Consider the following 26,333-nt stretch of genomic DNA (forward strand, 5'->3'; position numbering starts at 1 on the left):
TTAAGTTGATTTAACAAAAAAGTGTCTTGTTAGCCTTACTTAATTCTTGGTCTAATTAAACTGGGCAGACGTTTTTTGATCCCAGCATGCTTTGCATGGTACTTGACAGGGAGAGTAAATGTTCAAATTAAGTCTTATTTTATGTGTCGTTGTGCAGGATGAAAATAAAGGGGGGACTTGTTAGTGTTTAATGTTTTGTTATGTTGAGATTTAGAAGAAATTTCTGTTATGTTGTAGTTTTAGGGGTTACTGTCATAGTGAAGAGTGGAGTTTGAGCCTTGGTTGAGGGCCAGTATTATACATTTTGAGTATTCTATCATTTTCTTTATCCATTTAGCAATTCATAACCATATCATGTGACTAATTTGCACTCAGTAGTGCTTCCCACCAGCATGTGCTTAGCGTGCTAACATTTCCTGTCACTAGCTAGCATATCACTATTAGAGTGTCATTTGTGTTATGACATGTTACATTTTGCTAGGTTTACTTGATTTGGTTAGGTTCCCTCTACTTGGTTATTAAAGTTGAAATTACATGGTAATTTTATTTTAAGAAAACTCATTTCAAACATGTTGAACCACTGTCTTTGATTGAAGGAAGTTCAGCCAAAGAGTTATTTTTTTAGTGTATTATTTAGACAATGTAAAAATGACAAGATTTATTGTTTTGTGATTAGATAGATATAGCTTGCAGTAATACATGAAAGCACTGCATTGCAGTAAGGCATTTATACAGTATGTCTTTAATAAGTGGTCACATGTACAGTACATTGTTAGCTGACAGATACTTAAAGTTAGATTTTCCATAAATGGAAATCTCTAAGTTCTCAGGTTGGGCTTACTTGTTTTGATGCTGTTCTTTACTTTTTGTTATTTATATTTTTAATTGTAATTTTTTTTAGGTTTACACACTTTACCCTTTCACAGAACCAACATCATAACATATTTGTAGCATACTGAAACTGAACGCTTCTCATTTCATGTTTATTTTAGGATCCCTCTTGACATGGTTACTTGTTATGTTGTCATTAGTTGACCCTTTTTATTTACACTGACTTACTGTATGCTAATTTCAGAAGCAGCACTCCTGAAACAACCTGGAGTTCAGTACCAGAGCATAATGGTGACAGGGTCCTCTTTTTATCTCTTCAGTTCGCAGGTTGTCTCTACCAGGGATTAATTCTGCATTCTTTGTATCACCAGCATAGAGTCTTACCAACGAGACTTTAGGGAGTTTTTTTCCTTGCCACAGTCACCTTGCTCACACTGGTACCATTATGGCACTAGTTTCTGTAAAGCTACAATAAGCCCTTTTCCACCATCGGGTCGAATGGTTCTGAGCTTGGTGAGAAATGGTTCCAGCAGCAATCCACTTGACCACGGTTCAATATGGTATGATTACAAACCGTTCCCAGCCCAGATTTCTTAGCATGGTTAGTTAACTGTACTCAGGACAGAAAACTGTTGTGGTTGACTGACCTGATAGTGGAAAAGCGCTGTACCAATAAAACTGACTTGATTAGACTAGACTGACCCTACTATCTTGAAGGGTTTCTTTCATACTTCTATTGACATTTGTTTTCTCTTAAGAGAGAAAAGGAGGATGCTTGTTTACTGGTGTGAATTTGGTTATATAAACTGATCTACTGATACATGCAGTCTTGTTTTATTTCCAACTACCTTGCTCCATGCCTGAAAACAGCTGTGTAATATGAGCAGTACTGAAATCATCCCTTTGTCACCCAGTTTTCTAAAGTAGGTACTATGTACAAAGTGGTTTGACCAGCAAAATATACTGTTTTTTTCTGCGACTGAAGAAACTACAGTACTTTTGATTTACTGTAGGTATTTTTGTGTTAACTGAGTCTTCTTCAATGTTTTCATCTATTCATGACACCGCTTTTACCTTAAACAATTGTATTTCCTTTCAGCAGAAAGCTGTAATGGATCAGAATCTGTTTGGTGGGGCCCCACGCTTTCTAACTCGACCTAAGGCCTTCTCACTGAGCGTGGGACGAGATGCCTCGCTGAGCTGTACTATCATGGGAAACCCTGTGCTTGCTGTTACCTGGGAGAAAGACAAACTTCCTCTCTCCACAGGGGGACGTTTCAAAACAGTTGAGGATGGTGACGTTTACCGACTCACCATCTACGATGTAACTCTAGAAGACAGCGGTCAGTACATGTGTCGTGCCAAAAACAATGTTGGAGAGGCCTATGCAGCTGTGACACTGAAGGTGGGGTTGCCGCCAGCTGTGGTAGACCATGCCCCAGTGTTTACCATGAAACCTATCTCCACCCGCGTGGGTCTGGGAGGTGACGTTACCCTCTATTGCCGTGTGTCAGCCCATCCAGCACCCAACTTTGACTGGGAAAAGGATGGCCGGTACCTGGGTGAGACCAACCGCATCAAGATTACCTCGGACACCGAATCCAGCTCCCTGAGGATCCAGAGTGTTAGGAGCATGGACAGTGGCACGTACACCTGCCGCGTGCAGAATTCCATTGGTCGAGTTCAGTCTGCCGCAGCTCTGGTGGTGGACCTTCAAGACACTCGTCTACTCAATGCGGACAAGAGCACTTCCCTCCTCTCACACATGCAAAGGCGAAAAGAAGAAATGAGGAAGGACATCTCTTTCTACCGCACCATGGAAAGCTCCTCCACCTCACTTACAACCTCATCCTCCAACATAACAGAAGAACTAGGCAGCTTGGGGCTTGCCTGTGATCCGGAACAGAGGGTGTCAGCCTTAGCGAGCATGTTGCCCAAAGGTGTGTTTACCCGCACATGTACAGTGACAGAGGGTAAACATGCAAAGCTTAGCTGTTTCGTCACAGGCCACCCCAAACCACAGATCATCTGGAGTAAAGATGGAGTCAACATCAGTGAGGGTCGCAGACACGTTATGTATGAGGACCAGGCAGAGAATTTCATCCTCAAGGTGCTGTACTGCAAGCAGAGTGATAATGGCCTATATACATGCAATGCATCCAACATGGCTGGACAAACCTACAGCGCTGTGCTAGTGATTGTCAAAGGTCAGAATTTAGTCTGTGTTCTTTAAGTGGCAGAATGTAACAAAATTAATTTACCCCCGATAAAGTATACTTCAGATGCCACACTGGTAGAACCCTCAGGAGATCCTTCAGACACCATTTCAGTTCTCTAGAAATCTTACCATTAGTTCCTGCAAGAACTCTAAAGAACGCTAGGGACTGTCCATGGTTTCTTAAGTAACTCCACAATAAATGAAAGGCTTCGAGGCTCTTGAAATATATATTGAAGTTCCTTCAGTACATAGGATATTTGAGGAGCCTTTAAAGGGTGTCCGGAGGACCTCCAGAGGGTTCCTCTTGTGTGGAAGCTAAGGAACCCCAAATGGTGTCACAAATATCTTTTAATATTTACAGTGATAGTTTACAAATTAATGCTTAAATCAGTTTTTACAGGTCAGAAAACTTTTCTTTTTCTTTTATAATTTGCATTACAATTAGATTTGATTTTCAGTCAAATGAAAAGTTCAGCAGTGTACACTAAGAGTAATATATAGTATGACCATGTTAAAATACAGCTAGCTCGATAAAATCACCAACCTTTAAATTAAACTATAATCTATTAATCTTGGCCTTTCAGCTTGGTCAAGGCAAAGTGCTAGCAAGAGTCTTTAAGAGGGTGTAATGTTACACCTATTTTTTACTGGTGTTGATTTGTCCACAGTTGTCGTGATGGCTAGTTGCAAGATAATGCCTAACGCCATTGCGTGGGTGACTTTCCGTGTGACAACATGTGGGTTTGCAACATTTGTCATTGATCCATATCCAAAGCTATTGTGGAACACAATCTTTGCCAACTAACCCAAAATAAACATAATGACCTCCATAGATTGTGTAAATTCAGTTGAACTGTTCTAATTTTAGCCAGAAGTATAGCAATAATATTTTGTAAGCTTGTTCTTATGCTCTAATCGTTACTCTCATGCCATAGGCAACTTAGAGAAAGGTCACAGAAACTTAGTCGGATGCCAATCAACCATCCCAGTCCAAAATGTAGTGACGTTCCTGTATAGGGATTAGGAAAGTAAAGTTCGTGACATTTAAGGCTGTTTTGTGTAAATGAGATTTAAATTACCAACTTGATCATCTGAAATTGAATGTCAGACATATGTCTGTCGATAAAACACAGAGTAGGACTTGATCTTGCATTCAAAAACAGCTAGACACAATACAACGTAACTGAACCGGATGCAGGTTCTTCAATTAACTTGACAGCATCTTGACACAAGTTGCTGAAAAACAGTGAGACACGTTGCAATGGGCAAAGATGTCCATCAAGTGAAAGGAGAAGGAATTTTATTTTTTTATTTATTTATTTTTTATTTTATTTTTTTTATAAGTGTGCAAATGAATGCAAGAACACGTCCTATGTGAACGGCCACTTACACAAAGAAACAAAAAGCATTTGGTGTGTGGCAGTCAAGAAGAACTACAAAAAATTGTTGGTTAATGATCAGGGGCACATGAATGATTTGGAAAATGTGCTGGTGGGCACATAATAAAGCTCATCAGCTTGATGTACAGTAATTACATCAGATTATGTAATTTTCTGAAAGACTCATTGTTAATTAGGCGCTAGCCATAGTAGGATTGGCACTTCTCACTTGTGCGTTGCCAGCTCATCCGTATGTCAGAAGCCTCTACTTACTCTTAAAGTTGTCATTTAAGTGGCTGGAAAAATTAAACTCTTAAAATATAATGATTATTTCCTAAAAAGTTGAGGAAAGAACTTATAATGCATACTCTAGAAATATTACATTCAAAACATCAATAATGTATTTGTTTTATTTGATAGACAGGTTTGATGTTTATTGCTTATGTCACATTTATAACTGTAAACAAATGGTGAAGAATCCTGTCAAATCATGATTGACAGTTGTATGGCACTCTGAATGTTTACTTATTTGTATCCTTATCAGAGCCAAAGATTCCATTCAAGAGGAAGCTGCAGGACGTCGAGGTGAAGGAAAAGGAAACAGCGACTCTGCAGTGTGAAGTACCCTTGTCGAACACCCAGGCCAGCTGGTACATGGAGGAGACTCGTCTGGAGGAAAGTGTCAAGTACCACATGGATGAGCAGGGCACCCTGCGTCGCCTCACTATTCACAATGTCACCACTAATGACGATGCTGTCTACATCTGCGAGATGAAGGAAGGCAGCCGCACTGTGGCCGAACTTACAGTACTGGGTAATTATCTAAGTGGAACCCCATCACCACCATTACCGTATTGTTTAAATGACTGTGGTTTACCTAGTGTAAAGCAAAAAAGTAGTTTTCTATTGTACAAAAATTGCAGTTTATACCTCTTGGGTCATCCTTTGATGTACTGTATCTAAAGCCTATGAAATTATTTTGTTGTAAAGAATTGCTGGTCTTGACTCATTGTAAGACACAAGAGATTGTCTTAATGTGCTCTTATTCTTACTCTTTAGGCAACATCACTAAAAAGCTGCCTAGGAGGACAGTGGTGCCGGTTAGTGATACTGTGATCTTCTGTGTGGAACTTGAGCAACCAGTAAATGATGCATACTGGACCAGGAATGGGGAGAGGCTAAAGGAGGACTCCCGAATTATCATTGCCCGCATAAACAGACAGTACACCCTCACTATTCGGGAATGTACCACGGAGGACTCGGGCGAAGTGGCCTTCATCGCTGGTGACTGCAAGACCTCAACTCGCTTCTCTGTCACTGGTGAGTACATTTATAAATCAGACCACAACCTACCCATATATGAATTTCAGCATGGAAATTCATGCTGGTCAAAGATGGTCTTTTCCAAGGATACAGATTTTCTGTTTTTTATCCTTTTTAACAACCTCTTATCCTTTGTCTGCAGCACCAAGGAAACATCCCCCAGATCCCCCAGTTGAGCCAACAGTGCGGAACAAGACAGAGTTCTCGATCACATTGTGCTGGTCCCCGCCAGACAGTGAGCGGCCTGTGCCCATCACCGGCTACATTGTGGAACGTAGGAAAGTGGGAGCCCAAACGTGGGTGAAAGTCACAAGTACAGTTGTGTCTAGCACCAAATACACCATCAGTGACATCCATGAGGAGGCGAGCTACCAGTTCCGTATCTCAGCCGTCAATGATTTTGGTCAGAGTGCCTACTTGGAGATCCCTGGAACGTTCTATCTTGGTGAGCAAAGCTTAACTTGGTTACTTGCCATACTGTGGCCATACTTAGCCTTACAAAAAAGTACTCTGAATGGTTTGATTGCCATATTCATATACCATGGTATTTACATGGCACATCAAGTTTCCTTTAAAGAATACCATGCACTGATTCTTGAGATAAGGGACAGAACATGTCCTACATACAAAAGTCCTCTTTATGTTAAAAATCAAGAAATTCATTATAAAAAAAATACTGGAAAAGTTAAATTTAAAGGAAATGTGTATAATCAGGGCATTTATTACTTATAATTTTTTAATAATTTTGTTAGATTCTTTTTTAAATGCATGCTGTACACATGGAAGCATGTGTAACTTAACCTGTCCTCAGCAAGAGGTCACAAATGTTAAACTGGCAAAGTATTTAATAATGCAACAAATTCCTAAATATAATAAATATCAAATGAAAGGTAGGGATCTGTAAGATATCAAACAATACATAAAGTAAACTTTAAATTATATTTTCCATTAAAAACTGCCTATCAAATTTGTGTCATCACTTTGCGTCATCTCCGTCATATTTTTTATAATCCTGAATAAATTAGACAATGTCATGATCAGCTATAACTCTGAGCTCCTTTCTCACTTCCTGCTTATGGCGGATGCAACAGTAGAACACGTGGTCTGGTAAGTTTTATATTTTTTAATATTTTAAACAAACAATGTTTAAGTCTCTGTGGTCACGGCTTCAACATGTCAACACCATCATCCCACTGTGATCATTTCTGTTAAGAATAGTGGAATAAATCTGGCATTTTAGTTTAAGTCAGGGGTCCTCAAGGGGTGTTCAAAGGATGCTAGGGGGCACGGAGAGCAAATTAGTGGGGGGGGGGGGGGTTAGGTTACAAATGGGGGCATTGGGGCCTGGGTAGTTCAGCGAGTATTGACGCTGACTACCACCCCTGGAGTCACGAGTTCGAATCCAGGGCGTACTGAGTGACTCCAGCCAGGTCTCCCAAGCAACCAAATTGGCCCGGTTGCTAGGGAGGGAAGAGTCACATGGTGTAACCTCCTTGTGGTTGCGATTATTGGTTCCCGCTCTCAATGGGGCATGTGGTAAGTTGTGCGTGGATCATGGAGAGTAGCATGAGCCTCCATATGCGGAGTCTCTGCGGTGTCATGCACGACGAGCCACGTGATAAGATGTACGGATTGACTGTCTCAGAATCGGTGGTAACTGGGACTTGTCCTCCGCCACCCGGATTGAGGTGAGTAACTGTGCCACCACGAGGACCTACTAAGTAGTGGGAATTGGGCATTCCAGTTTGTGATAAAAGGGGATTAAAAACAAACAAAAAACAAATGGGGGGTGTTTATCTGTCATAATAATCAAATCTATCGTCAAGTTCCTCTTTGCATTAAAACGTTTATCTAGACTTGGAGTACATCAGTTGGTTCTCAATTATACAGGTTGATACGCATTTGTACCGCGGTTCATCTGATTTTGAAGTGTTGCGACGCATCTGAAGTATCTGGTTTAGCAGCGTCAAATACACAAGCGGAGGCACAACCTTGGCTAATGCACCTGTATGCCTCTGTAGAAGAATTTTTTAAAAATCATTCTACATCAGTCAGTTGTTTTTTGGCTAAGTTATTAAAATATTCTAATTATCTGCTCAGAGCCAACAGCATCAGTAAAGACAGGCCTGGTGAGCTGCAGTGCACATGCCGGAGAAGAAGCCACCTTCATCGTGGAGCTCTCAGCCGTATGCTCAGGCTCCTGGACTATAAACGAACGAATGATCCGTAGTGGATCTGAATACCTGATCACACGTTCAAAGACCACACACTCACTGGTCATCAGGGAGGTGTCTATGGCGCTGGATGGAGCACAGGTCAAGTTTGTGGGTGGCGGATCTCAGAGCGTTTGCACGCTCAATGTGAACGGTAAGAAAGGAAGGGCATTGCTTGCAGCAGGTGCTGTTTCTGCAGTTCAATCATGTTCTTTATCTGATATTTTGTCTTTCTTCTCTAGCCACCCTTGCACGTTTCACCAGTAAATCTTCTCAAGTGGAGGTGTTTACCTTCAGTGCACATTCCTCTGCACAGATGCATACTGAAGTGTCCAACCCAAGTGTCCAGGTGAAAACATGCATTAATGAGTTATATTGAGTTAGAAATTAGAAAACAACTGTAAATTAATAAATTATCTCAGAGGAACTATTAAAGCTGAAAAGTTTAATTTTTGCACCACTAGCATCACCAAACAGAATCTCAAAAACAATGATTGTTTTCAGACAGCTTTCCTGCATATTTCCCCATCTGCGATTAGTCGAACAAACAGATTGTCCCACCTAAACTCACACCATTGATTGAACCAATGTTGCTGTGTTGGGACCCCTAAACCAACAGAGTAATACTTTGACAGTGTCACAGAACCACATATATTGACTTTGGAATGGGTTACTTATAGTTGTCTATGCATATTAGGCTGAGATAGAAGAAAGTATTTTAACATCTAAAACATTACACAGCTTTAAATGCCATCATGGAAATAACATTCATTCTTAAAACAAAAGGAAAGAGCTCTACCATCTCTAAATAATAAACACTAATTTAAATCAGTCATTTTATTAAACATTTTGAAATTGACCTATCTGTGCCACAGGTGATCTGGATGAAGAATGGGAAGGAACTGAGAATGGGTAGAAAATATGAAGCCACAAGTGTGGAACGCAAACGTATACTTACAGTCCACAACGTTACCCATGAGGACATGGGCATCTATGAGTGCATGTGTGACGGCGATAAAATGTCTGTTCAACTTGCCCTTAAAGGTGATATGAGCTATTTTCAATGTCAGACACACAGAGAGACTTTCCACCTAAATTATAATCCTAAAATGATCTTTAAGTTGTCTTTGGTACATTTTTGTTATATGTCATAGCCTCCTCTTCTCTTGGGGGCTATTCACGTGTTTGGGTCCATCTGTGCTTTTTAAAAATGTATTTTCTATGTAAACATGCACTAGATGGATGTCTACTGTTTTACTGCATTTCACTGTTTTATCAGCAGCTTGTGCAAGAGAGGCAAATTTTTTAGACAAGTTAAACACAACTTCAACTTTCAAAAACTCATAACAACTGGGTTCTTTTTCATTCGTTGCACTCTATTTCATTCGTTGCACTGCGTCTGGCTTTTTTTTTTTTTTTTTTTTTGGAGTATTTGGGGATTTCCATTTCCCATTAGTTAAAATCTTTGCTCTGCAGTCAATGGTTCCTATCCCAGCATAGTACAGAAAGTACTGAGTGGATAAATGGTGTAAGATGTCAGAGTTGACAGCTAGGGAGAGCTGGGCTTGAGCTACTCCACAGGAAGCGTTTGAGGGTGTGTTGTCAGGTAAAAGAGCTGCATCGCACTCAAACACTCACAGGCATCATATTCAATATGCTTTGAGGTTTCATAGACATGACGGTTCTTATATTTGATACTGTTGTGTAGAATTGGTAAACAACACTAAGACATCTTGATGAACACTCAATAAAGCTGTTTCAGACACTATAAATAAAACTTTTAGGATACGGAAAGATTGGTTAAAGATAGGAAGTACTTTTAAAGTAGCAACAGTGATCTTGCTTGTGTTATATTACTACTTTACAATAGTTTTATAAACAAGAAGTTAATATCAAGTAACTTGCATTTCAGACAAAATTTGGCTAGTTAGTTTATATATATATATATATATATATATATATATATATATATATATATATATATATATATATATATATTGTTCTCTGCCAATTAATATAGTTCCAAAAGAAGTAATAGTATCAAGCTTTGCATGCCACCAAGCAACACAGTCTGACAGTCCATCTGGAATGCCAAAATACAGACAAGCAGATAGATACAAACAGAGAAGAGTCCCAGTGCTGTTCTACGAAATATCAGCACTCTCGGAACACTGCTTGTCCAATCAAATTAGACAACTGGAACAAACTGTTGTGTAAATTTAACTAAGTTTGATCCTTAAAATTAAATGTATGTTTTTGAACTGATATTGTTTCCAATTTTTGCAACATTTTAGTTCCTGACACAGTAAATGTAAAACATATACTGTTTATACATATATATTTGAGCGTCACCATTTTTCAGTGTTTCAAAGTTTATTTTTAGAAATGGACAGTGGATGTTTCTTATGCCATGTGTGATCTGTTTTCTATATTCCATTTCCTGTTACTGATCATGTAAAAAGCACAAACTTTTCAGTATCTAATCTTCCATTTTCCCCTGACAGAAGAACCAGCTAAGTTTATAAGCAAGCCACGTGCTCAGCCCCAGGAGAGAGATGCTCTGATGGGTGACGTGGTGTTGAGCTGTGAGGTCGCTTCTCCTGGAGCTGCTGTTGTGTGGAAGAAAGAACAGAAAGAAATAACAGAGGACAAGAGGACAACCTTTGTGTCTCAGGGGACACAAAGGAAGCTGGTCATCAAGGGTGCCAAGCAGAGCGATGAAGGCCACTACTCGTGTGAGACGGCAGAGGACAGGGTGACATTCCTGGTCAAGATAAAAGGTAAAATGAAGCACTAATTAGTCTGAAACAAAAAATTTAAATGAACAGGATGAATCAGACATGCCAAGATTCCTAATTAATGTCATAACTTTATGGTTTTTTTAACAATGCTGGTGAAGCTTAACATTAAATTCTCATACAGCTAATAAATGATTTAACAATTGAAATTAAAAGTTATAAAGTTATCAAGTGAAAAGTTATTAGCCTTGTGTAAGTTGTATATCAAAGTGTACCATGTCATTTATCATGAAAATGTCAGGTCATAGTGTGGACTTTTTTAGTCCATCAATGGTTATGGTCTTTTAAAATGCAACTTTCAGAAGTGAAGTGCTGATTTTCGCCTCTGATCTAACCTTGAACAAAACATTTGTGCCATAACTCTAGACTTAATTAGTGTCTGGAAAAACAAGCTCTAAGAGGTTATTAAATTTGAAATAAAAGTATTTTATTTATTATTTTCTTATGTTTGAGATATTTTGATAACTTCGATAACTATGGCACCCACACGATGAATGTTCTTTCAGAAACTCAGGTTACTTTCACTAACAAAGACTCCTATCAGAAGGAAGTGAAGGTTTCCACCTCCCAGAAAGCAACATTGAGCTGCGAAATTTCTGACACCAAGACTGAAGTAAAGTGGTTCAAGGATGGCAAGCAGTTGAGCTCCAGTAAGAGTGTCCACATGGAGTCAAAGGGCAAGAGCCGTCAGCTGGTGCTGGAGAATGTGGAGAAGAAGGATGCTGGAGAATACACCTGTGAAGTTGGAAATGAGAAGCTGCTCTTTAGGATTCAGGTGGAAGGTAAGAACAACAACCCAGTGTTTGTCTGTTTACTTGTTGGTTTTGCCCTGGTCTTGTAACGATAAATAATCATTTGATTTTTGCTGTTTTTGTTGTTTATAATAGTGAGCTGCTTTTTTCTGATATTGCATTCCAACACCATGATTTTTCCACCAGACATTCAAGCTGCCTTCTCCAACAAGGACTCTTATCAGAAGGAAGTCAAAGTATCAGCTTCCCAGAAAGCCACACTGAGCTGTGAAGTTTCTGACACCAAAACTGAGGTGAAATGGTTTAAGGATGGCAAGCAGTTGAGCTCCAGTAAGAGCGTCCACATGGAGTCAAAGGGCAAGAACCGTCAGCTTGTGCTGGAGAATTTGGAGAAGAAAGATGCAGGTGAATACACCTGTGAAGCTGGAAATGAGAAACTGATCTTTAAGATTCAAGTAGCAGGTATGGTAATTTCTTTGGAATATTCAATTTGGTTTTATCATTTAAAAATTAAAAATACTCAAGGCACCACTTAGGGTTCCTCAGCTGCCACACAGGCAGAACCTTTTGGAGTACCTCCTCACACCCTTAAAAGTAGCCTAACATATCCTATTTATGTCCTAAAGGTATATTTCAAGATCCTCTAAGCCTTTCTCTTATGATGGGGTTACTGAAGGAACCTTTGATAGTCCTTAGAGTTCTCAATGAACTGAAAGGTTGTCTTGAGGATCTCCAGAGGGTTTCTTTGTTGTGGTAGCTGCAGAACACCCAAATGGTGCCACAAGTAGCATTTATTTTTTACAGTGGAGAATATTTGCTTGTTTTCATGATAATTATGGTATTTATGGTGATAAACCTGTACCCCTCATACTGCCACCACAGAAAATCAAGCTGCTTTTACCAACAAGGAGTCCTATCAGAAGGAAATCAAAGTATCAGCTTCTCAGAAAGCCACACTGAGCTGCGAAGTTTCTGATACCAAAACTGAGGTGAAATGGTTCAAGGGTGGCAAGCAATTGAGCCTCAGTAAGAGTGTCCACATGGAGTCAAGGGGCAAGACTCGTCAGCTGGTGCTGGAGAATGTGGAGAAGAAGGATGCTGGAGAATACACCTGTGAAGCTGAAAATGAGAAACTGATCTTTAAGATTCAGGTAGCAGGTATGGAAATTATTTTTGTCATGTTTAATTTGGTTTTATCAATTACACTGTAAAATGTAAAGATACTCGAGGCACCATTTGGGGTTCCTCAGCTACCACTCCCGCAGAACCCTCTGGAGATCCTCCAGACGCCCTTTAAAGTAGCCTAAAATATCCTATTTATGTCCTTAAGGTACTTCAAAATATATTTCAAGAGCTTTAAAGCCTTTCTCTTATTCTTATGTTGGGGTTATTGAAGGAACTGTTGATCCTTAGAGTTTGTTAGAGTTCTTGTAGGAATAAACAGTAATTTTCTCAAAAAACTGAAAAGTTACCTGGAGGATCTTCAGAGGGATCCTTCGGTGTGGCAGCTGAGGAACCCCAAATGGTGCCTCAAGTAATTTTTATTTTTTTACAGTGTAGAATATTTGCTTGTTTTGATGATAATTATGGTGTATATGATAATAAACCTGTTTCCCTCATACTGTTTCCATAGAAACTCAAGCTGCTTTCACCAACAAAGACTCTTATCAGAAGGAAGTCAAAGTATCAGCTTCTCAGAAAGCCACACTGAGCTGCGAAGTTTCTGATGCCAAAACTGAGGTGAAATGGTTCAAGGATGGCAAGCAATTGAGCCTCAGTAAGAGCGTCCACATGGAGTCAAGGGGCAAGACTCGTCAGCTGGTGCTGGAGAAGGTGGAGAAAAAAGATGCTGGAGAATACACCTGTGAAGTTGAAAATGAGAAGCTGGTCTTCAAGATTCTGGTGGAAGGTATGAAAAACATCCCTGTGTTTGTCTGTTTGTTTTCATTGAAGTTTTCCTACTTTGTGGAAGAAACCAAAGTTAAAATGAATTAAACTTCACATATAGCAAGTTTGCCAAATGCCTGGTATCTGGTTAAAGAGAGCATTCAGTAAGCTATGATATTGTTATATCTAAAAATATATTTAAATATGTTGTTTTTTTTAAGATAAGAAGAAATTACCATTAAGGTAGATTTATAGGTAAAAGAGATTTCTTGCCTATTTTAATGCTAGGGAACTAAAAGCAAGTTTCAGTCTGCAACATGATTAGATAAGTTAATTTCTTTGCTTAAAACATATTCTACTGTTCAGACTTTCTCAAGTGTCTCAATTTATATATTTAAACAAAAATATTTGTTTCTGATATCGTATCCTTGTTTCACTATGACTGACCCACCAGATGTTCAAGCTGCCTTCTCCAACAAGGATTCCTATCAAAAGGAGGTCAAGGTATTAGCTTCCCAGAAAGCCACACTGAGCTGTGAAGTTTCTGACATCAAGACTGAAGTGAAATGGCTCAAGGATGGCAAGCAGTTGAGCTCCAGTAAGAGTGTCCACATGGAGTCAAAGGGCAAAAGCCATCAGCTGGTGCTGGAGAATGTGGAGAAGAAGGATGCTGGAGAATACACCTGTGCGGCAGGAAACGAGAAGCTAGTATTTAAGATGCTGTTGGAAGGTATGTCAAAATTGACTGTTCTGATTGGTTCTGTCCATTTGGTATTTTTTTAACTCATTGGTTGATCAAATAACATTCACAGTCTGCATTGGTTTGTTAAATGTGTCCATACTTGGCAGTCCTCATTGAGTTGTTTAAACAGCTATGATTTATTTTATTTTTTTGCCTATTTATGCAAAGTGAGAAACTAAAATTTTTCTTTTATAAATTTTTTTTTTCTTTTGCGGTCAGCAACAACCATTTTCAACGTTTTTGTAAAACTGTTGATTATATCAACTATGATATACTGTATAAATAAAGATGTCTGATAAATAATTGATATTAAGTGCTACAGTATCCATGTCCACACTAATCCATTTTTGTTCTAAAACTCCCATTTTTGAGTTTCTAATGTTATAGTTTTTCAAAGTATGCAGTACTGGAAAGCTTTTTTGAAAGTCTCAATTTTCAGTGGAGGACAACGCTATTCCAGTGTGGATGAGAGACGTAAATATAAAAATCAATGTGGTTTGAAATTAAAACAGATTAGTTTGGACATGGCCTGTCATAGAATGGAGCATTTCTTGTCACTTTCCAAATTCTATGTCAAACTTCTCTTGTGACTTTGTTTGGCTTTCTCAGTAAATATACAAACTACTCTTTGAATGAAGTAAACTCTTTCTACTGCCTCATTAGAGCCCAAAGCTGCCTTCACCAACAAGGACTCCTATCAGAAGGAAGTGAAGGTTTCAAAGTCCCAGAAAGCCACACTTAGCTGTGAAGTTTTTGACACCAAGACTGAAGTAAAATGGTTCAAGAATGGCAAGCAGATGAGCTCCAGTAAGAGTGTCCACATGGAGTCAAAGGGCAAGAGCCGTCAGCTGGTGCTGGAGAATGTGGAGAAGAAGGATGCTGGAGAATACACCTGTGAAGCAGGACATGAGAAGCTGGTCTTTAAGATTCAAGTAGATGGTGAGATCAGTTTGCATGATATTTAATTTCCAGAGACTATTTTTTAGCAGTCCATGGAGCTCAGAGAGTCATCCTCCAGAACATCAAATTATACCTTCAGTTTAGTGAAGATTTGCTTTTTTTCTTAGATTTTGCTCCCAAATTCCAGAAGACATCATTGACAAAAGAAACTGTGGTGGTTGAGACAACAGAGCAGTTTGTTTTGAAAACTGAGGTGACTTCAGAGAGTTGTAATGTTAAGTGGTTCAGGGATGGAGTGGAACTGAAAGAAGGATCCAAGTATGAGATGAAACAGGAAGGTCGCTCACGTTTCCTTGTCGTTAAATCCTCCAAATCCATAGACAGTGGCACTTACTCTTGCCAGATGGCTGAAGACAAGGTCGAGTTTACGGTTGAAGTCAAAGGTAAAATCTAAATTGCAATATTATAGCAAATAATTTCATATAGATAAATAAAGAAGTGTTTTTATTGTTGTGGAGTTCAGACGTGGTTATCTATACCCCTGATTTGGAGACATTTGTGTAATTTTTATGCTTTTTATGAAGTTCAAGATGTGGCCCAATCATGGTGTGTTTTTTGTCTTTATACTTCCCTCAGAAGTACCTTTGAAATTTGTGGTGCCATTACAGCCATTGTCTGCAGTATTAGAGAGCACCATGACCCTTTCCTGCAGCCTCAACAAAGCCACAGGTAATGTCCTTTGGAAGCATAATGGCAAGGAAATCAAACATGGTGGCAGGTACAACATCCGCACCGATGGCACCAGCTGCATCTTGACTGTGTCTGTAGTGGCTCAGGAGGATGATGGGGAGTACAGCTGTGAATGCAAAGATGACAAGACCTCCACCAAAGTCACCACTAAAGGTGAGGACCATCTGTATCCGTGTTTGCTTGCTAAAGGTCATCAATTCATCATTAAAATGAACCGAACACAATTTATTAAATGGTATATTTCACCCAAAAATAAAAATGTCTTATAATGTACCCATCTTCATTAACTTTCATTTCTCTCAGACTTCTAATATAATTTTCCAACTCTTTATGCAATTATAGCCCCACGCCTGGTGAGGTTCACTACCAAACTGAACAATGTTGTTGCAAATGAAGGCAAAGATGCCATCTTCAAATGCTCCATCACTCCAAACGATGTGAATGTCAGATGGCTGCGTAATGACATTCCCATAACAGCCAGTCCCAAATTTAAGATCGCTCACGGAGGAAGCAGTCACTCCCTCACCATCACAGCTGTCACTCAAGAAAATGCAGGAGTGATCAGTATTGATGCTGAAGGGAAAGTTTGCAAAGCCACACTGCAAGTACAACGTAAGGAGTTTCTAGTTCTCTTTTGTCACTGTAAACACTGTATGTTTCTGACTGCCAATATGCTGATTGATTTTCCCTGATGCCTGTTGCAGAACTTCCTGTAACCTTCAAAAAGAAGCTTGCAGATATGACTGTGCAAGAGCAGGACACAGTTCGGTTGGAAGTTGAGCTCAGCAAACCTTCAACAGATGTGAAATGGATGAAGAACGGTGTGGTACAACAGCCAGGAGGAAACCTGGAGATCCATGTGGAGGGTACCAAGCAAACTCTGGTCCTGAAGAGCGTGACAAATGGTGACAGAGGACACTACTCCTGTGAAACCCTGGATGACAAGACCCAGGCCAAACTGACAGTGGAGAGTAAGACTACCTTTAATATGTTTATGTTGCTTATGTTGCATCGGTTTAAACTTGTAATCCAGTAGATAAAACACCATGGAAACTTGTCACTAGGATTCGCAGGTACTAGTGCAAGGGTCGGCAACCTTTTTGACATGGAGTGCCATTTTTTATTTTCCTGGTCAATGACTGTGCCAATGCCTGCAAATTTATGCGGTTATCCGAAGTATGAATCCACTTGTGAAAATGTTTCTATTTTGCATTTTCTTATTTAATCATTTATCTTTCATTACAAATGATTTTATCAGCAAAACAGTTTGTGAACATTTTGTGCAAAATCTAATGCTTATGATTTAATCATGATCCTGCATGTGAATTTTCACAGAGCATCTTAAGTGCTTTAATGAAATAAAACCTGTCCTTTTGTACAAAATGAGTTAACACAGTTAGTGTCACAAAGTTGCTTATTTGATTACTGATCACGAAATTGTGTGGAATCTTAAATAATTCTTATATTATGTCATTGTAATCATGTAATCACTAGCACGCAAGCAGCAGCGAGAGAGGAGCAGACTATTTTATTTATATGAAGATTTTCGCACCTGCATTCCAATCTACATCTTGATGTAATCCTTCCTCATGATCACGCAGCATGTTTTCATCAGCTGAATGGGAGGCTAAACACTATTAAAGTGTGACGAGACTCGTGCTGCGCGTGCAAGCCATTCACGTATCACAAGCCGATCAACTATTTAGCCCTTTTTGGTGAATCGCAAATGCAAAATCTTAAAACTTAATTTCCAGTTTTAATTTATATTTTGAATAGACTTGAAAAGATTTTTGAACCCCACTATGTGGGTTTATGTTTTCTCTTTTAATCGTTTAATGTAATTTTGAGTGTGACTGGTTTAAGGAGGGTGTACCTGTATGCTGGGTTGGAAATCTAAAGGATTAAAAGTTGTGTTTTCCTTATTACATCACGTGTTGTTCTGAAAGCAAAAAGAAACAAATGAAACACGGAATGTAGACTGTCATCCGTGCAGCCTGACCAAAGCAAAGCGGGCGTGTTTAATCGCGCGATTAACCGAAAGTGAAGCGCTGCCGGCTCATGATGCATGAATGGCTTGCATGCGCTGCACGAGTCTATTGGGTATGCTGCAGTCTCGTCACATGTAAATTTTTTGTTTAGCCTCCCATTCAGCTCATGAAAACACGCTGTGTGATCATGAGGAAGGATTACATCAAGATGTCGATTGGAATGCAGGTGCGGAATTTATATAAATAAAATAGTCTACTCCTTTCTTGCCATTGCTGACGAGCCAGTGATTACCCCTCCAATGCTGGCACGCGTGCCATAGGTTGCCGACCCCTGTACTAGTGTTTCCATATACATTTAATATGTTTAACTCCTTTGTTGTTGTTCTGGTATTCAGTTAAGAAGGTCCAGGTGGTAAAAGGCCTGAAAGAGATTAAAGTACAAGAAAAGGAGACTGTCACTATGGAAGTGGAGCTCAGTAAGACTGACATAGAAGGTTCCTGGAGTAAAGATGGCAAGAAACTTAAAGCAGGACCCAATATTCTCATTACAGCACTGGCAAATAAGCATTGCTTGACTATGTCCCACTTGAAGATAAGTGATGGTGGAACTATCACATTCCAGGCCGATGGTGTACATACAACTGGCAAACTCATTATTACAGGTGAGTACAATGCACTCTTAAAGAATATCTCTGCTTGACTATGACTGTTAACAAAATCAAGATCACATATAGTCTTAATTATTGATGTTTTGTGCACAGAGCCTGCTGTGAAGATCCTCAAACCTCTACAAGATATCAGCGCTCCCGAAAAGGACAAAGTCACTTTTGAATGTGAGGTGTCAAGAGCAAATGCTGATGTCAAGTGGTTTAAGGTATTGGTATTTGATTTGATTTATAATTATGATTATAAATTCTTATAAAATATGTTACCAAATTTAAATGGAGGTAGACAATATGTCTAGACAATATGTGAAAACACAAAAAGGGTTAATTTAAGTTTGTTGATTTTATTCCATCAGGATGATGAGGAACTGAAACCAGGAAAGAAATTTGGCATCCATTCCCAGGGCAACAAGCACAGCCTCCTGATCCAAAAGTGTGCCCATGAGGACCAGGGCCAGTATATATGCAGAACAACAGATGACAACACGTCAGCCAAGCTCACTGTTCATGGTAAAGAGGAATCACTCCCGTATGAAAGAGTGACCCAAACATATTCAAGCACAAATTTGAAAGTGATACAATCGACATTGCAATGTTGCATCAGAACCTGATTTGTTGTGCCAGATAAAATAGGAAGACAAAATACTCTTTAAAACCTTTAACTCTTTTCCATGCTTTTGTAGCCCGAGATATTAAGATTGTGAAGGCTCTTCAGGATGTAGAGGTGATGGAGAAGGAGAGCGCAGCATTTGTTTGTGAGGTCTCTTACGATGAAGTAGAGGCTCAGTGGCACAAAGGAGACACCAAGCTCAAAGCCGGAGACAACATCAAGATGAGGCAGGAGGGTAAATTGAACTGAATTAACTTTGTATGTAGCGTTGTATTAAACAGACCTCTAGAAAAAGGAGATGTACTCACAGTATTTAATGTAGGTTGAAGAATACCTTCAAGGGCTTGAAACTGTATTGAGAACTTCACAAAATCGGATAAATAAAAGTAATTGTAACTCTAAGCAGCCATATCACCCTGTAGCTCAAGACTGATTGCCCACTGAAGCTAAGCAGGGTTAATCCTGGTCAGTACCTGGATGGGAGAACTATTGGGGAAAACTAAGGTTGCTGCTGGAAGAGGTATTAGTGAGGCCAACAGGGGGTGCTCACCCTGTGGTCTGTGTGGGTCCTAATGCCCCAGTATAGTGATGGGGACATTATACTGTAAAAAGGCACCGTCCTTTGGATGAGACGTTAAACTGAGGTCCTGACTCTCTGTGGTCATTAAAAATCCCAGGACACTTCTCGAAATGAGTAGTGGTGTAACCCTGGTGTCCTGGCCAAATTCCCCCCATTGGCCCTTATCAGTCATGGCTTCCTAATAATCCCCATCCATTAATTGGCTCAATAACTCTACTCTCTCCTCTCCACCAATAACTGGTGTGTGGTGAGCATACTGGTGCACTATGGCTGCAGTCACATCATCCAGGTGGATGTTGCACACTGGTGGTGGTTGAGGAGAGTCCTCTGTTCACTGTGTAAAGCGCTTTGAATGTAGTGTCAGAAAAGCACTATATAAATGTAACGTTCATTCATTCATAACTCAGTTTAAACTTTCTATCTCAGGAAGAACATACATTTTGCTTTTCAAATCCGTGAAGGCTGAGGATGCAGGTGAAGTCAAGTTCACGGCTGAGAAGGCGACATCAACTGCTAAACTGAAGGTTAAAGGTTCGTGATTGAGGAAAGACTGCCAAATGCTGCATGTATTTTGCAATGAGTGTTAAAACTAATGAACTAAAGCTGGTGCTGTGTAGTGTCAGAACTGTTGTATAACTAATCCTACTTGTAAGCTGTAGACCCCTAAGGCCCTGTATAATCATTACAGAGCTGCCTGTCAAATTTGTGAAGAAACTGACAGACAAAATCACCATGTACAAACACCATGCACACTAGAGTGTTATACATTAACAATCAAGTGGCTAGTGCTAAAGTCACGTGGTACAAGAACAAGTCGGAGATAAAATCCAGCAAGAAGCTCGAGATCACCAGTGAGGACATCTACAGGAAGCTCACCATCACTGACGTGGACTCTGACGATGAGGACACATACTTGTGTGACGCCATTGATGATAAGACTTCATGTCAGCTACTAGTAGAGGGTAAAACACTTTTTTCCAGTAATGAGTACAGAATTCAAGATAAAAGCTTGACAGAATTCATAAACAAAAAGGCAACTAAACAGCTTTTGAAATGGACTGTAAAAAAGAGTGGACATAATGTAATTGCATGTTGTTAATTACATTTTCTAATGTGTTATTTACATATTTGTTAACAGTTTGTGGATCAGTTTTCATTGATCTGCAAAAGAATTAGTTTGAACCTTTATGTGATTTTTGGGGGGTATGTGACTTAAACCATATTTTAAAAATGGTTTCTGTTTTATTAATGTATCCTCACAAAAACATGATCAAATCCACTAATCTGTTCCCCTAAAACATTGAATTTACTTTTAACTTTAGTTTCCTGGCATTATAATTTAGTTTTATTTCCATTTGCATATGTTATGTACTTGTGTACTAATTATTTTGTTAGAATTCTACAACATGAATGCATTTTATTACATGAAACATGAATAATTATTTAATTTTTGACAGAGCACTATATTTTCTCATCATAAACTTCAGAACAAGCTATCGGTATAGTTCGGGAGCTGAGTTCTATGGAGGTTACGGAGCCATTTGCTGCTCACTTTGAAGTGGAAGTCAGCGTGGAGACAGTCAAGCCAGTGAAGTGGACTCTGAATGGGGAACAGCTGAAAGAGAGTGCAGATATCGAAATGGAGAAAGAGGGGACCATGCACCGCCTCACATTTAAGAAGACCAAGGCCTCTATGTCAGGCCCTGTACAGTTCACTGCCGGAAAGAGCAAATCTACAGCCGAACTTAAAGTGAAAGGTTAGGAATTCACTTTAATGAAAGCAACACTGCAGCTCAAGAAGATTTGCAAAATAGTCCATCCGACAGTTTATGTTTTTAAAGCCACTGTTCATATTACCCTACAGAGCGTCCAATTGAAGTACTAGAGCCACTGAAGAATGTCACAGCCAAGGAGAAGACCTCCACCACACTGTGCTGCAAGTTCTCCACCCCACCAAAAGAAGTGTGCTGGTTTAAGGGTCAAACAGTTTTGGAGCCTTCCAACAAGTACAGCATGAAGCAAAAGGACACCAGCGTGCAGCTGACCATCCAGGCTCTGAGCGCAGAGGACTCTGGGGTGTATCGCTGCCAGGTTGGAGTCTGTGAGAGCAAAGCCAACCTCAAAGTAGAAGGTAAATTCGTAAAGAAGGCATTTAAAGTATGTTGTTTAATTTGCTTTAAGGAAAAAACATGTTGCGTCCCCTTTATACACTCAGCCTATCAGGGTTAGGGCTGCTTGTGACTATGTCGCTCTAACTATGCCACACATGTTCTGTGGCTGAGAATTCTTCATTTTTAGACCTTGACATTAATGTTTTGGGTGATTTGATTGTGCATGTCAGTGACAATTAATAACTTGTATTGTTATATTGGGAAAATAAATGTGTTAAGGATGAGATTTGTGATTTTTACGCCACTACTAACATCATCAAATGGAATTGGAACATTTTTAGACAGGTTTTCTAAACACTTCCCCATCTTCCATTGGTTGGACAACAAGATAACGACACCTTAAACTCATGCCATTGGATGAGCCATTGTTGCTACAGTATGTCAGGCTATTTTCAAAGAGCCAAAGTGGTAACACTTTTCAGGGAAATCAATTTAAGGATTACTTACAGCTGTCACTGCATATTAAGCTGCACTGAATTTTTTTTTATTTTGTGGTAAAGTAAATGTAGCAGAAAAGATTAAGTACTTTCTACATTGAATACGTGTAAACTTGAAAATATTAAATAAATTCTACATCTTTACTCGATTCAAACATGTCAAATTAATGCACTAGCTAGCTTATAAGTAAACATTAATTATGATTGTTTATCTTTACAATGTGTCATCATGTACAGTATCAATCCTAAAGTAGAAAACCTTTTCATATTTATTTGCTAATTTGAGAATATTTCCTAGGCAAATAAAATAAGTACATTTTACTTAATTTTCTGAAGCTTTGAAACTTTTTTATTGTTGATTTCTTTATTATTATTTTTTTATTTTTTTTATTTTACGTTTGGTAACTTCTTGTTTTGTGAAGTCTAAAGTTTACTTTTTACTCAAAATTACCCATTTGTGATTAAAAAAAAATTATCTTTTGATTGTTACTTCATCGTGTTTTGTGCACCAAGTGTTCAGGTGTGCGTGCGCACCTCTGAATATAGTGTCTGTTGCCATTAAAGCAAGGTGATGTTGTCTAATAGTCTACATGGTATGCATTAAGCTTCCCTGTGGAAGGTTTCCATGTGTCATGTGGTAAATTACTAAGTACATTAAATATGCATTGAAATGCTAGTACACATTTAAAAGCGTTATTTAATTCAGTGCTATATTGCTGGAGTAAAATGTACAAACAAAGAGTGAGTAAAAGTAGCAGGTTTTTAAACTCCACTCCATTTTTTTCAGTGTTGTGTAAGAGGAATTATTTTAATACTGAAACAATTTGCAGTGTACTTGTTCTACTATAACCAATAATGTGTTACGAAACAGTTCAACATAATCTCATGTTTTACTGAGTTTCCATAATGATTTGGTCTGGTCAAATGCTCAGTTCTTTAAAAACAATGTATTTTTCTTTATGTCACCATGATCGTGCATTCTGGTGTTAATTCTTCACAGAACGTAAAATCCAGATCACTAAACATCTGGAAGATGTAGAGGTAGATGAAGACAGCGATGCTTTGTTCACCTGTGAAGTTAACTATGGTGATGAAGAGGTCCAGTGGATGCTTAATGACAAGCCGCTCTTCAACAATGAGGTCAATGCCATCACCCATGCGGATAAGACTCATACCCTTACCCTCAAGAATCTGCCCCCTGAGGATGGTGGGAAGGTCTCATTCAGCATTAGGGATGTAAGAGAAACAGTCTGCTTGAGTGTCAAAGGTGAGGTGGTACAATGTGTGAATTCACTCTTTTAAGATAAACAGGTTAACTGGAGATGGAATGCTAATGCAGCTATGAAACTCTGGTATACCTTTTAGAGTGAAGGATTCTTGACCATGTGCTGTTGCATAGGTTTTATGTTTAATGCCCTAATTTTTGTTTATTGAAATTCAGAGAAGAAGGCTGTCTTCCTGAAGTTGCTGGATGATGTGGTGGCAGAGGTGAAAGGCGCAGTTACCCTAAAGTGTGAAGCCTCAAAGCCAAGGGTGGCCCCTGTGTGGCGCAAAGATGGTACTGTCCTGGCAACAGGCAAAAAGTATGAGCTCCTCCATAATGGCAAGTCCTTGGGACTAACTATCCATGACATCACACAAGCTGACGCTGGGGAGTACAGCTGCGATCTTGGCACGGACCTCGCCAAGTCTAAGGTCACTGTTAGAGGTATGACAGCAAACTGTCGTACTATGTGTTACCATGACACACTGTAGTTTCATTTGTTGTAGTTTGTTGTATAATCACAGTGTTTCATATTAATCAAATTTTTAACAATGATTAGGGTTAGATTTTTTTTAATCTTGGCAACACTCTCAGTAAAAAGCCCATTGGTACTTTAAGGGTAGTTTCAAGGACTTGAGCTCAAAGGCAACTCTGTCTGTTGAGGGTGAGCAAGCAGATGTAGCTAAAAAGTGGATACTGAGTGTTTTTAAATATGCCTTTAACATGCATAAATTGTTTTCCTTTACAAAGTATGTCTTATTATTGGGACCAGGTGAAGCTCCTACCCTTTCCAAAGAGCTTCAAGATGTCAGTGCTAAAGTTGGTGAAGACGCAACATTCTCCTGTGAGCTTTCTCAAGCTGGACTGGATGTGAAGTGGTCCAAGGATGGCAAATATATCAGGAAGAGCCAGAAATACACAATCAGCCAGGAGCAGACACTTGTGAAGCTAACCGTCCATAATGTCACTGAAAAAGACTCTGGAGAATACAGCTGTGAAGTAACTGGTGGTCCAACCTTAAAGTCTAAACTGGAGATCAAAGGCAAGGATTTAATCTAATTTCACTTTAGCTGTCCTATACAAAACTGGCATATACATTATGCTAAATTCTGACTTCAAGGGTTTAGATTCTATCATCACACCATTAAAATGAAGCCACAATGAAGTAATCTAGAGGGGATATATTTACCTTGGTATTTTCTCCCTTCTGTAGAACTTGCCAACAAATTCATTCGTGAGTTAAAGGATGCCACTGCAGAAGAGAAAGGTGTTGTCTCCTTTGAATGTGAGACTGCTCAACCTGCCTCTAAAGTCACCTGGATGAAAGGTATGAAAGAGATCAAGGCAGGAGGAAGGTATGAGCTGACACAGAAGGGAACTGTCCTCATCCTCATAGTGAAGGATCTGGAGAAGAATGACAGTGAGGTATACACCTGTGACATTGGCTCTACGAATAGTACAGCAAAGTTGACGGTGAAAGGTAAGAGTCTGGCTATCTCTGAGAAGAAAACAGATAATTACAAAAACTTTTTATGTTGTTTTAATTGCCATGTTTTAGTTGGTAAATAGATTGTAATCAATACCTTTAAATGTGAACCAAGTTTCTTTACAAAATCTGAGAAAGCTTTGCCCTTCAAAGCTCTTTAAAGGTGTTTCTGGGAAGGACTGTTTGCCTTTCAATATTTTGGGATGCATGACAACTAGTATTGTATTGTTTACTTTCTGCATTTAGTTTTGAATTTCATCAAAGTTAACTGCTTTGTGTTCCTCTGTGGTCCAGCCATGTTACTAACAGGAATTTCACTGATGGATTCATGAATTAAAGCAACATAAATATGTTGGGAGTTGGTATGAATGGAATTTTGGAAGAAATATTGGATATATTGTGTATATCTGTTCTGCTATGCTGGCACTTCTTCTTGCATGTACAGTATTGGTACTTTAAAAGCCACTGAAAGTTTAATTGAAGTTATTTTGATGAAAAGTGTTTTCGAAGAACGTACATGCAAATTTTAAATCTAGTCGTTTAACAGTACCTGGACCAAATGTTACATTCATATCATATGGTTGTTCAACGCATCTATTTACAAAACCACACAGTAACTTTTAGAGTCCAGACATAATGAGCAGTTTTAGGCCATGGATGAAGTGGTCAATATATCAAGGGTAGTCTTTCATTTTCATTTGTGCCGGATTTATTGGATCTTGTGCTTCTCATTATAACTACCGTGATAGGAATGCTTCCCTTCTTTTTGTTTGTGTGCACGCTTTATCTTGTACTATGGAAATCTGGACATGCATGTTACCATTAGAATCCGTGTCTTAATTATCTGGAATATAATTTGGGTTTTATTGGAAAGATCAGCTAGTTGTTATGAAGATAACATCTTGAGGTATATCTGTTGCTTCCTTTGTCTTTGCTTTCGTCAGTAGACTTGTCTGCAGTCTGTCAATTTATCATAAACCAAGTCTTTGAAATAACACATGTATTTTAATTCTGTTGATCATTTTGTATTGGTTGTTGGTTGTTTGTGATGTCTTGTCTGGACTTGTCTTCATACCTGTGCTAGGTATATTGGAAATGTTGGATTTTTATGTTCATGTTTTTACTATATGCAAAAAAGCATTCAATTTATTATCATTCAAATGTGATTATAGATTATGTTAAACACATTCTTGATACAAAATAACAAAGGAGCATCAAAGTATCATAACATCCATATTTCACAACTTGGCCTTCATCATCTTATCCCGTTGTTTCTCCATGCTATCTTTTGAATATATAAACTTGGAAGAATTTTAATTAAGTCATAAAACTTGTTCAT

At 38.9% G+C, this 26,333-nt stretch overlaps 1 protein-coding gene across 1 annotated transcript in view; it reads left to right on the forward strand.

The window, feature by feature from the left end:
- The first annotated feature begins 1,942 nt into the window (after positions 1–1,942).
- The window catches only part of LOC127434540 (obscurin-like), a 62,895-nt gene continuing 38,504 nt past the window's right edge, over positions 1,943–26,333 (forward strand). Inside the window, exons 1-30 of the mRNA XM_051687358.1 lie at positions 1,943–3,038; positions 4,973–5,242; positions 5,488–5,748; positions 5,894–6,196; positions 7,852–8,118; positions 8,207–8,313; positions 8,840–9,008; positions 10,469–10,744; positions 11,269–11,544; positions 11,701–11,976; positions 12,397–12,672; positions 13,148–13,423; positions 13,856–14,131; positions 14,807–15,082; positions 15,211–15,486; positions 15,680–15,946; positions 16,136–16,405; positions 16,498–16,764; positions 18,177–18,443; positions 18,543–18,655; positions 18,803–18,956; positions 19,130–19,291; positions 20,063–20,167; positions 20,416–20,598; positions 21,124–21,393; positions 21,501–21,767; positions 23,245–23,511; positions 23,686–23,952; positions 24,281–24,550; positions 24,722–24,988. Coding sequence (XP_051543318.1) covers positions 1,943–3,038; positions 4,973–5,242; positions 5,488–5,748; positions 5,894–6,196; positions 7,852–8,118; positions 8,207–8,313; positions 8,840–9,008; positions 10,469–10,744; positions 11,269–11,544; positions 11,701–11,976; positions 12,397–12,672; positions 13,148–13,423; positions 13,856–14,131; positions 14,807–15,082; positions 15,211–15,486; positions 15,680–15,946; positions 16,136–16,405; positions 16,498–16,764; positions 18,177–18,443; positions 18,543–18,655; positions 18,803–18,956; positions 19,130–19,291; positions 20,063–20,167; positions 20,416–20,598; positions 21,124–21,393; positions 21,501–21,767; positions 23,245–23,511; positions 23,686–23,952; positions 24,281–24,550; positions 24,722–24,988 — 8,077 coding nt within the window. The remainder of the gene's footprint in view (positions 3,039–4,972; positions 5,243–5,487; positions 5,749–5,893; positions 6,197–7,851; positions 8,119–8,206; positions 8,314–8,839; positions 9,009–10,468; positions 10,745–11,268; positions 11,545–11,700; positions 11,977–12,396; positions 12,673–13,147; positions 13,424–13,855; positions 14,132–14,806; positions 15,083–15,210; positions 15,487–15,679; positions 15,947–16,135; positions 16,406–16,497; positions 16,765–18,176; positions 18,444–18,542; positions 18,656–18,802; positions 18,957–19,129; positions 19,292–20,062; positions 20,168–20,415; positions 20,599–21,123; positions 21,394–21,500; positions 21,768–23,244; positions 23,512–23,685; positions 23,953–24,280; positions 24,551–24,721; positions 24,989–26,333) is intronic.

This window comes from Myxocyprinus asiaticus, chromosome 44 (assembly GCF_019703515.2).
Source record: "Myxocyprinus asiaticus isolate MX2 ecotype Aquarium Trade chromosome 44, UBuf_Myxa_2, whole genome shotgun sequence".
Classification (NCBI taxonomy): domain Eukaryota; kingdom Metazoa; phylum Chordata; class Actinopteri; order Cypriniformes; family Catostomidae; genus Myxocyprinus; species Myxocyprinus asiaticus.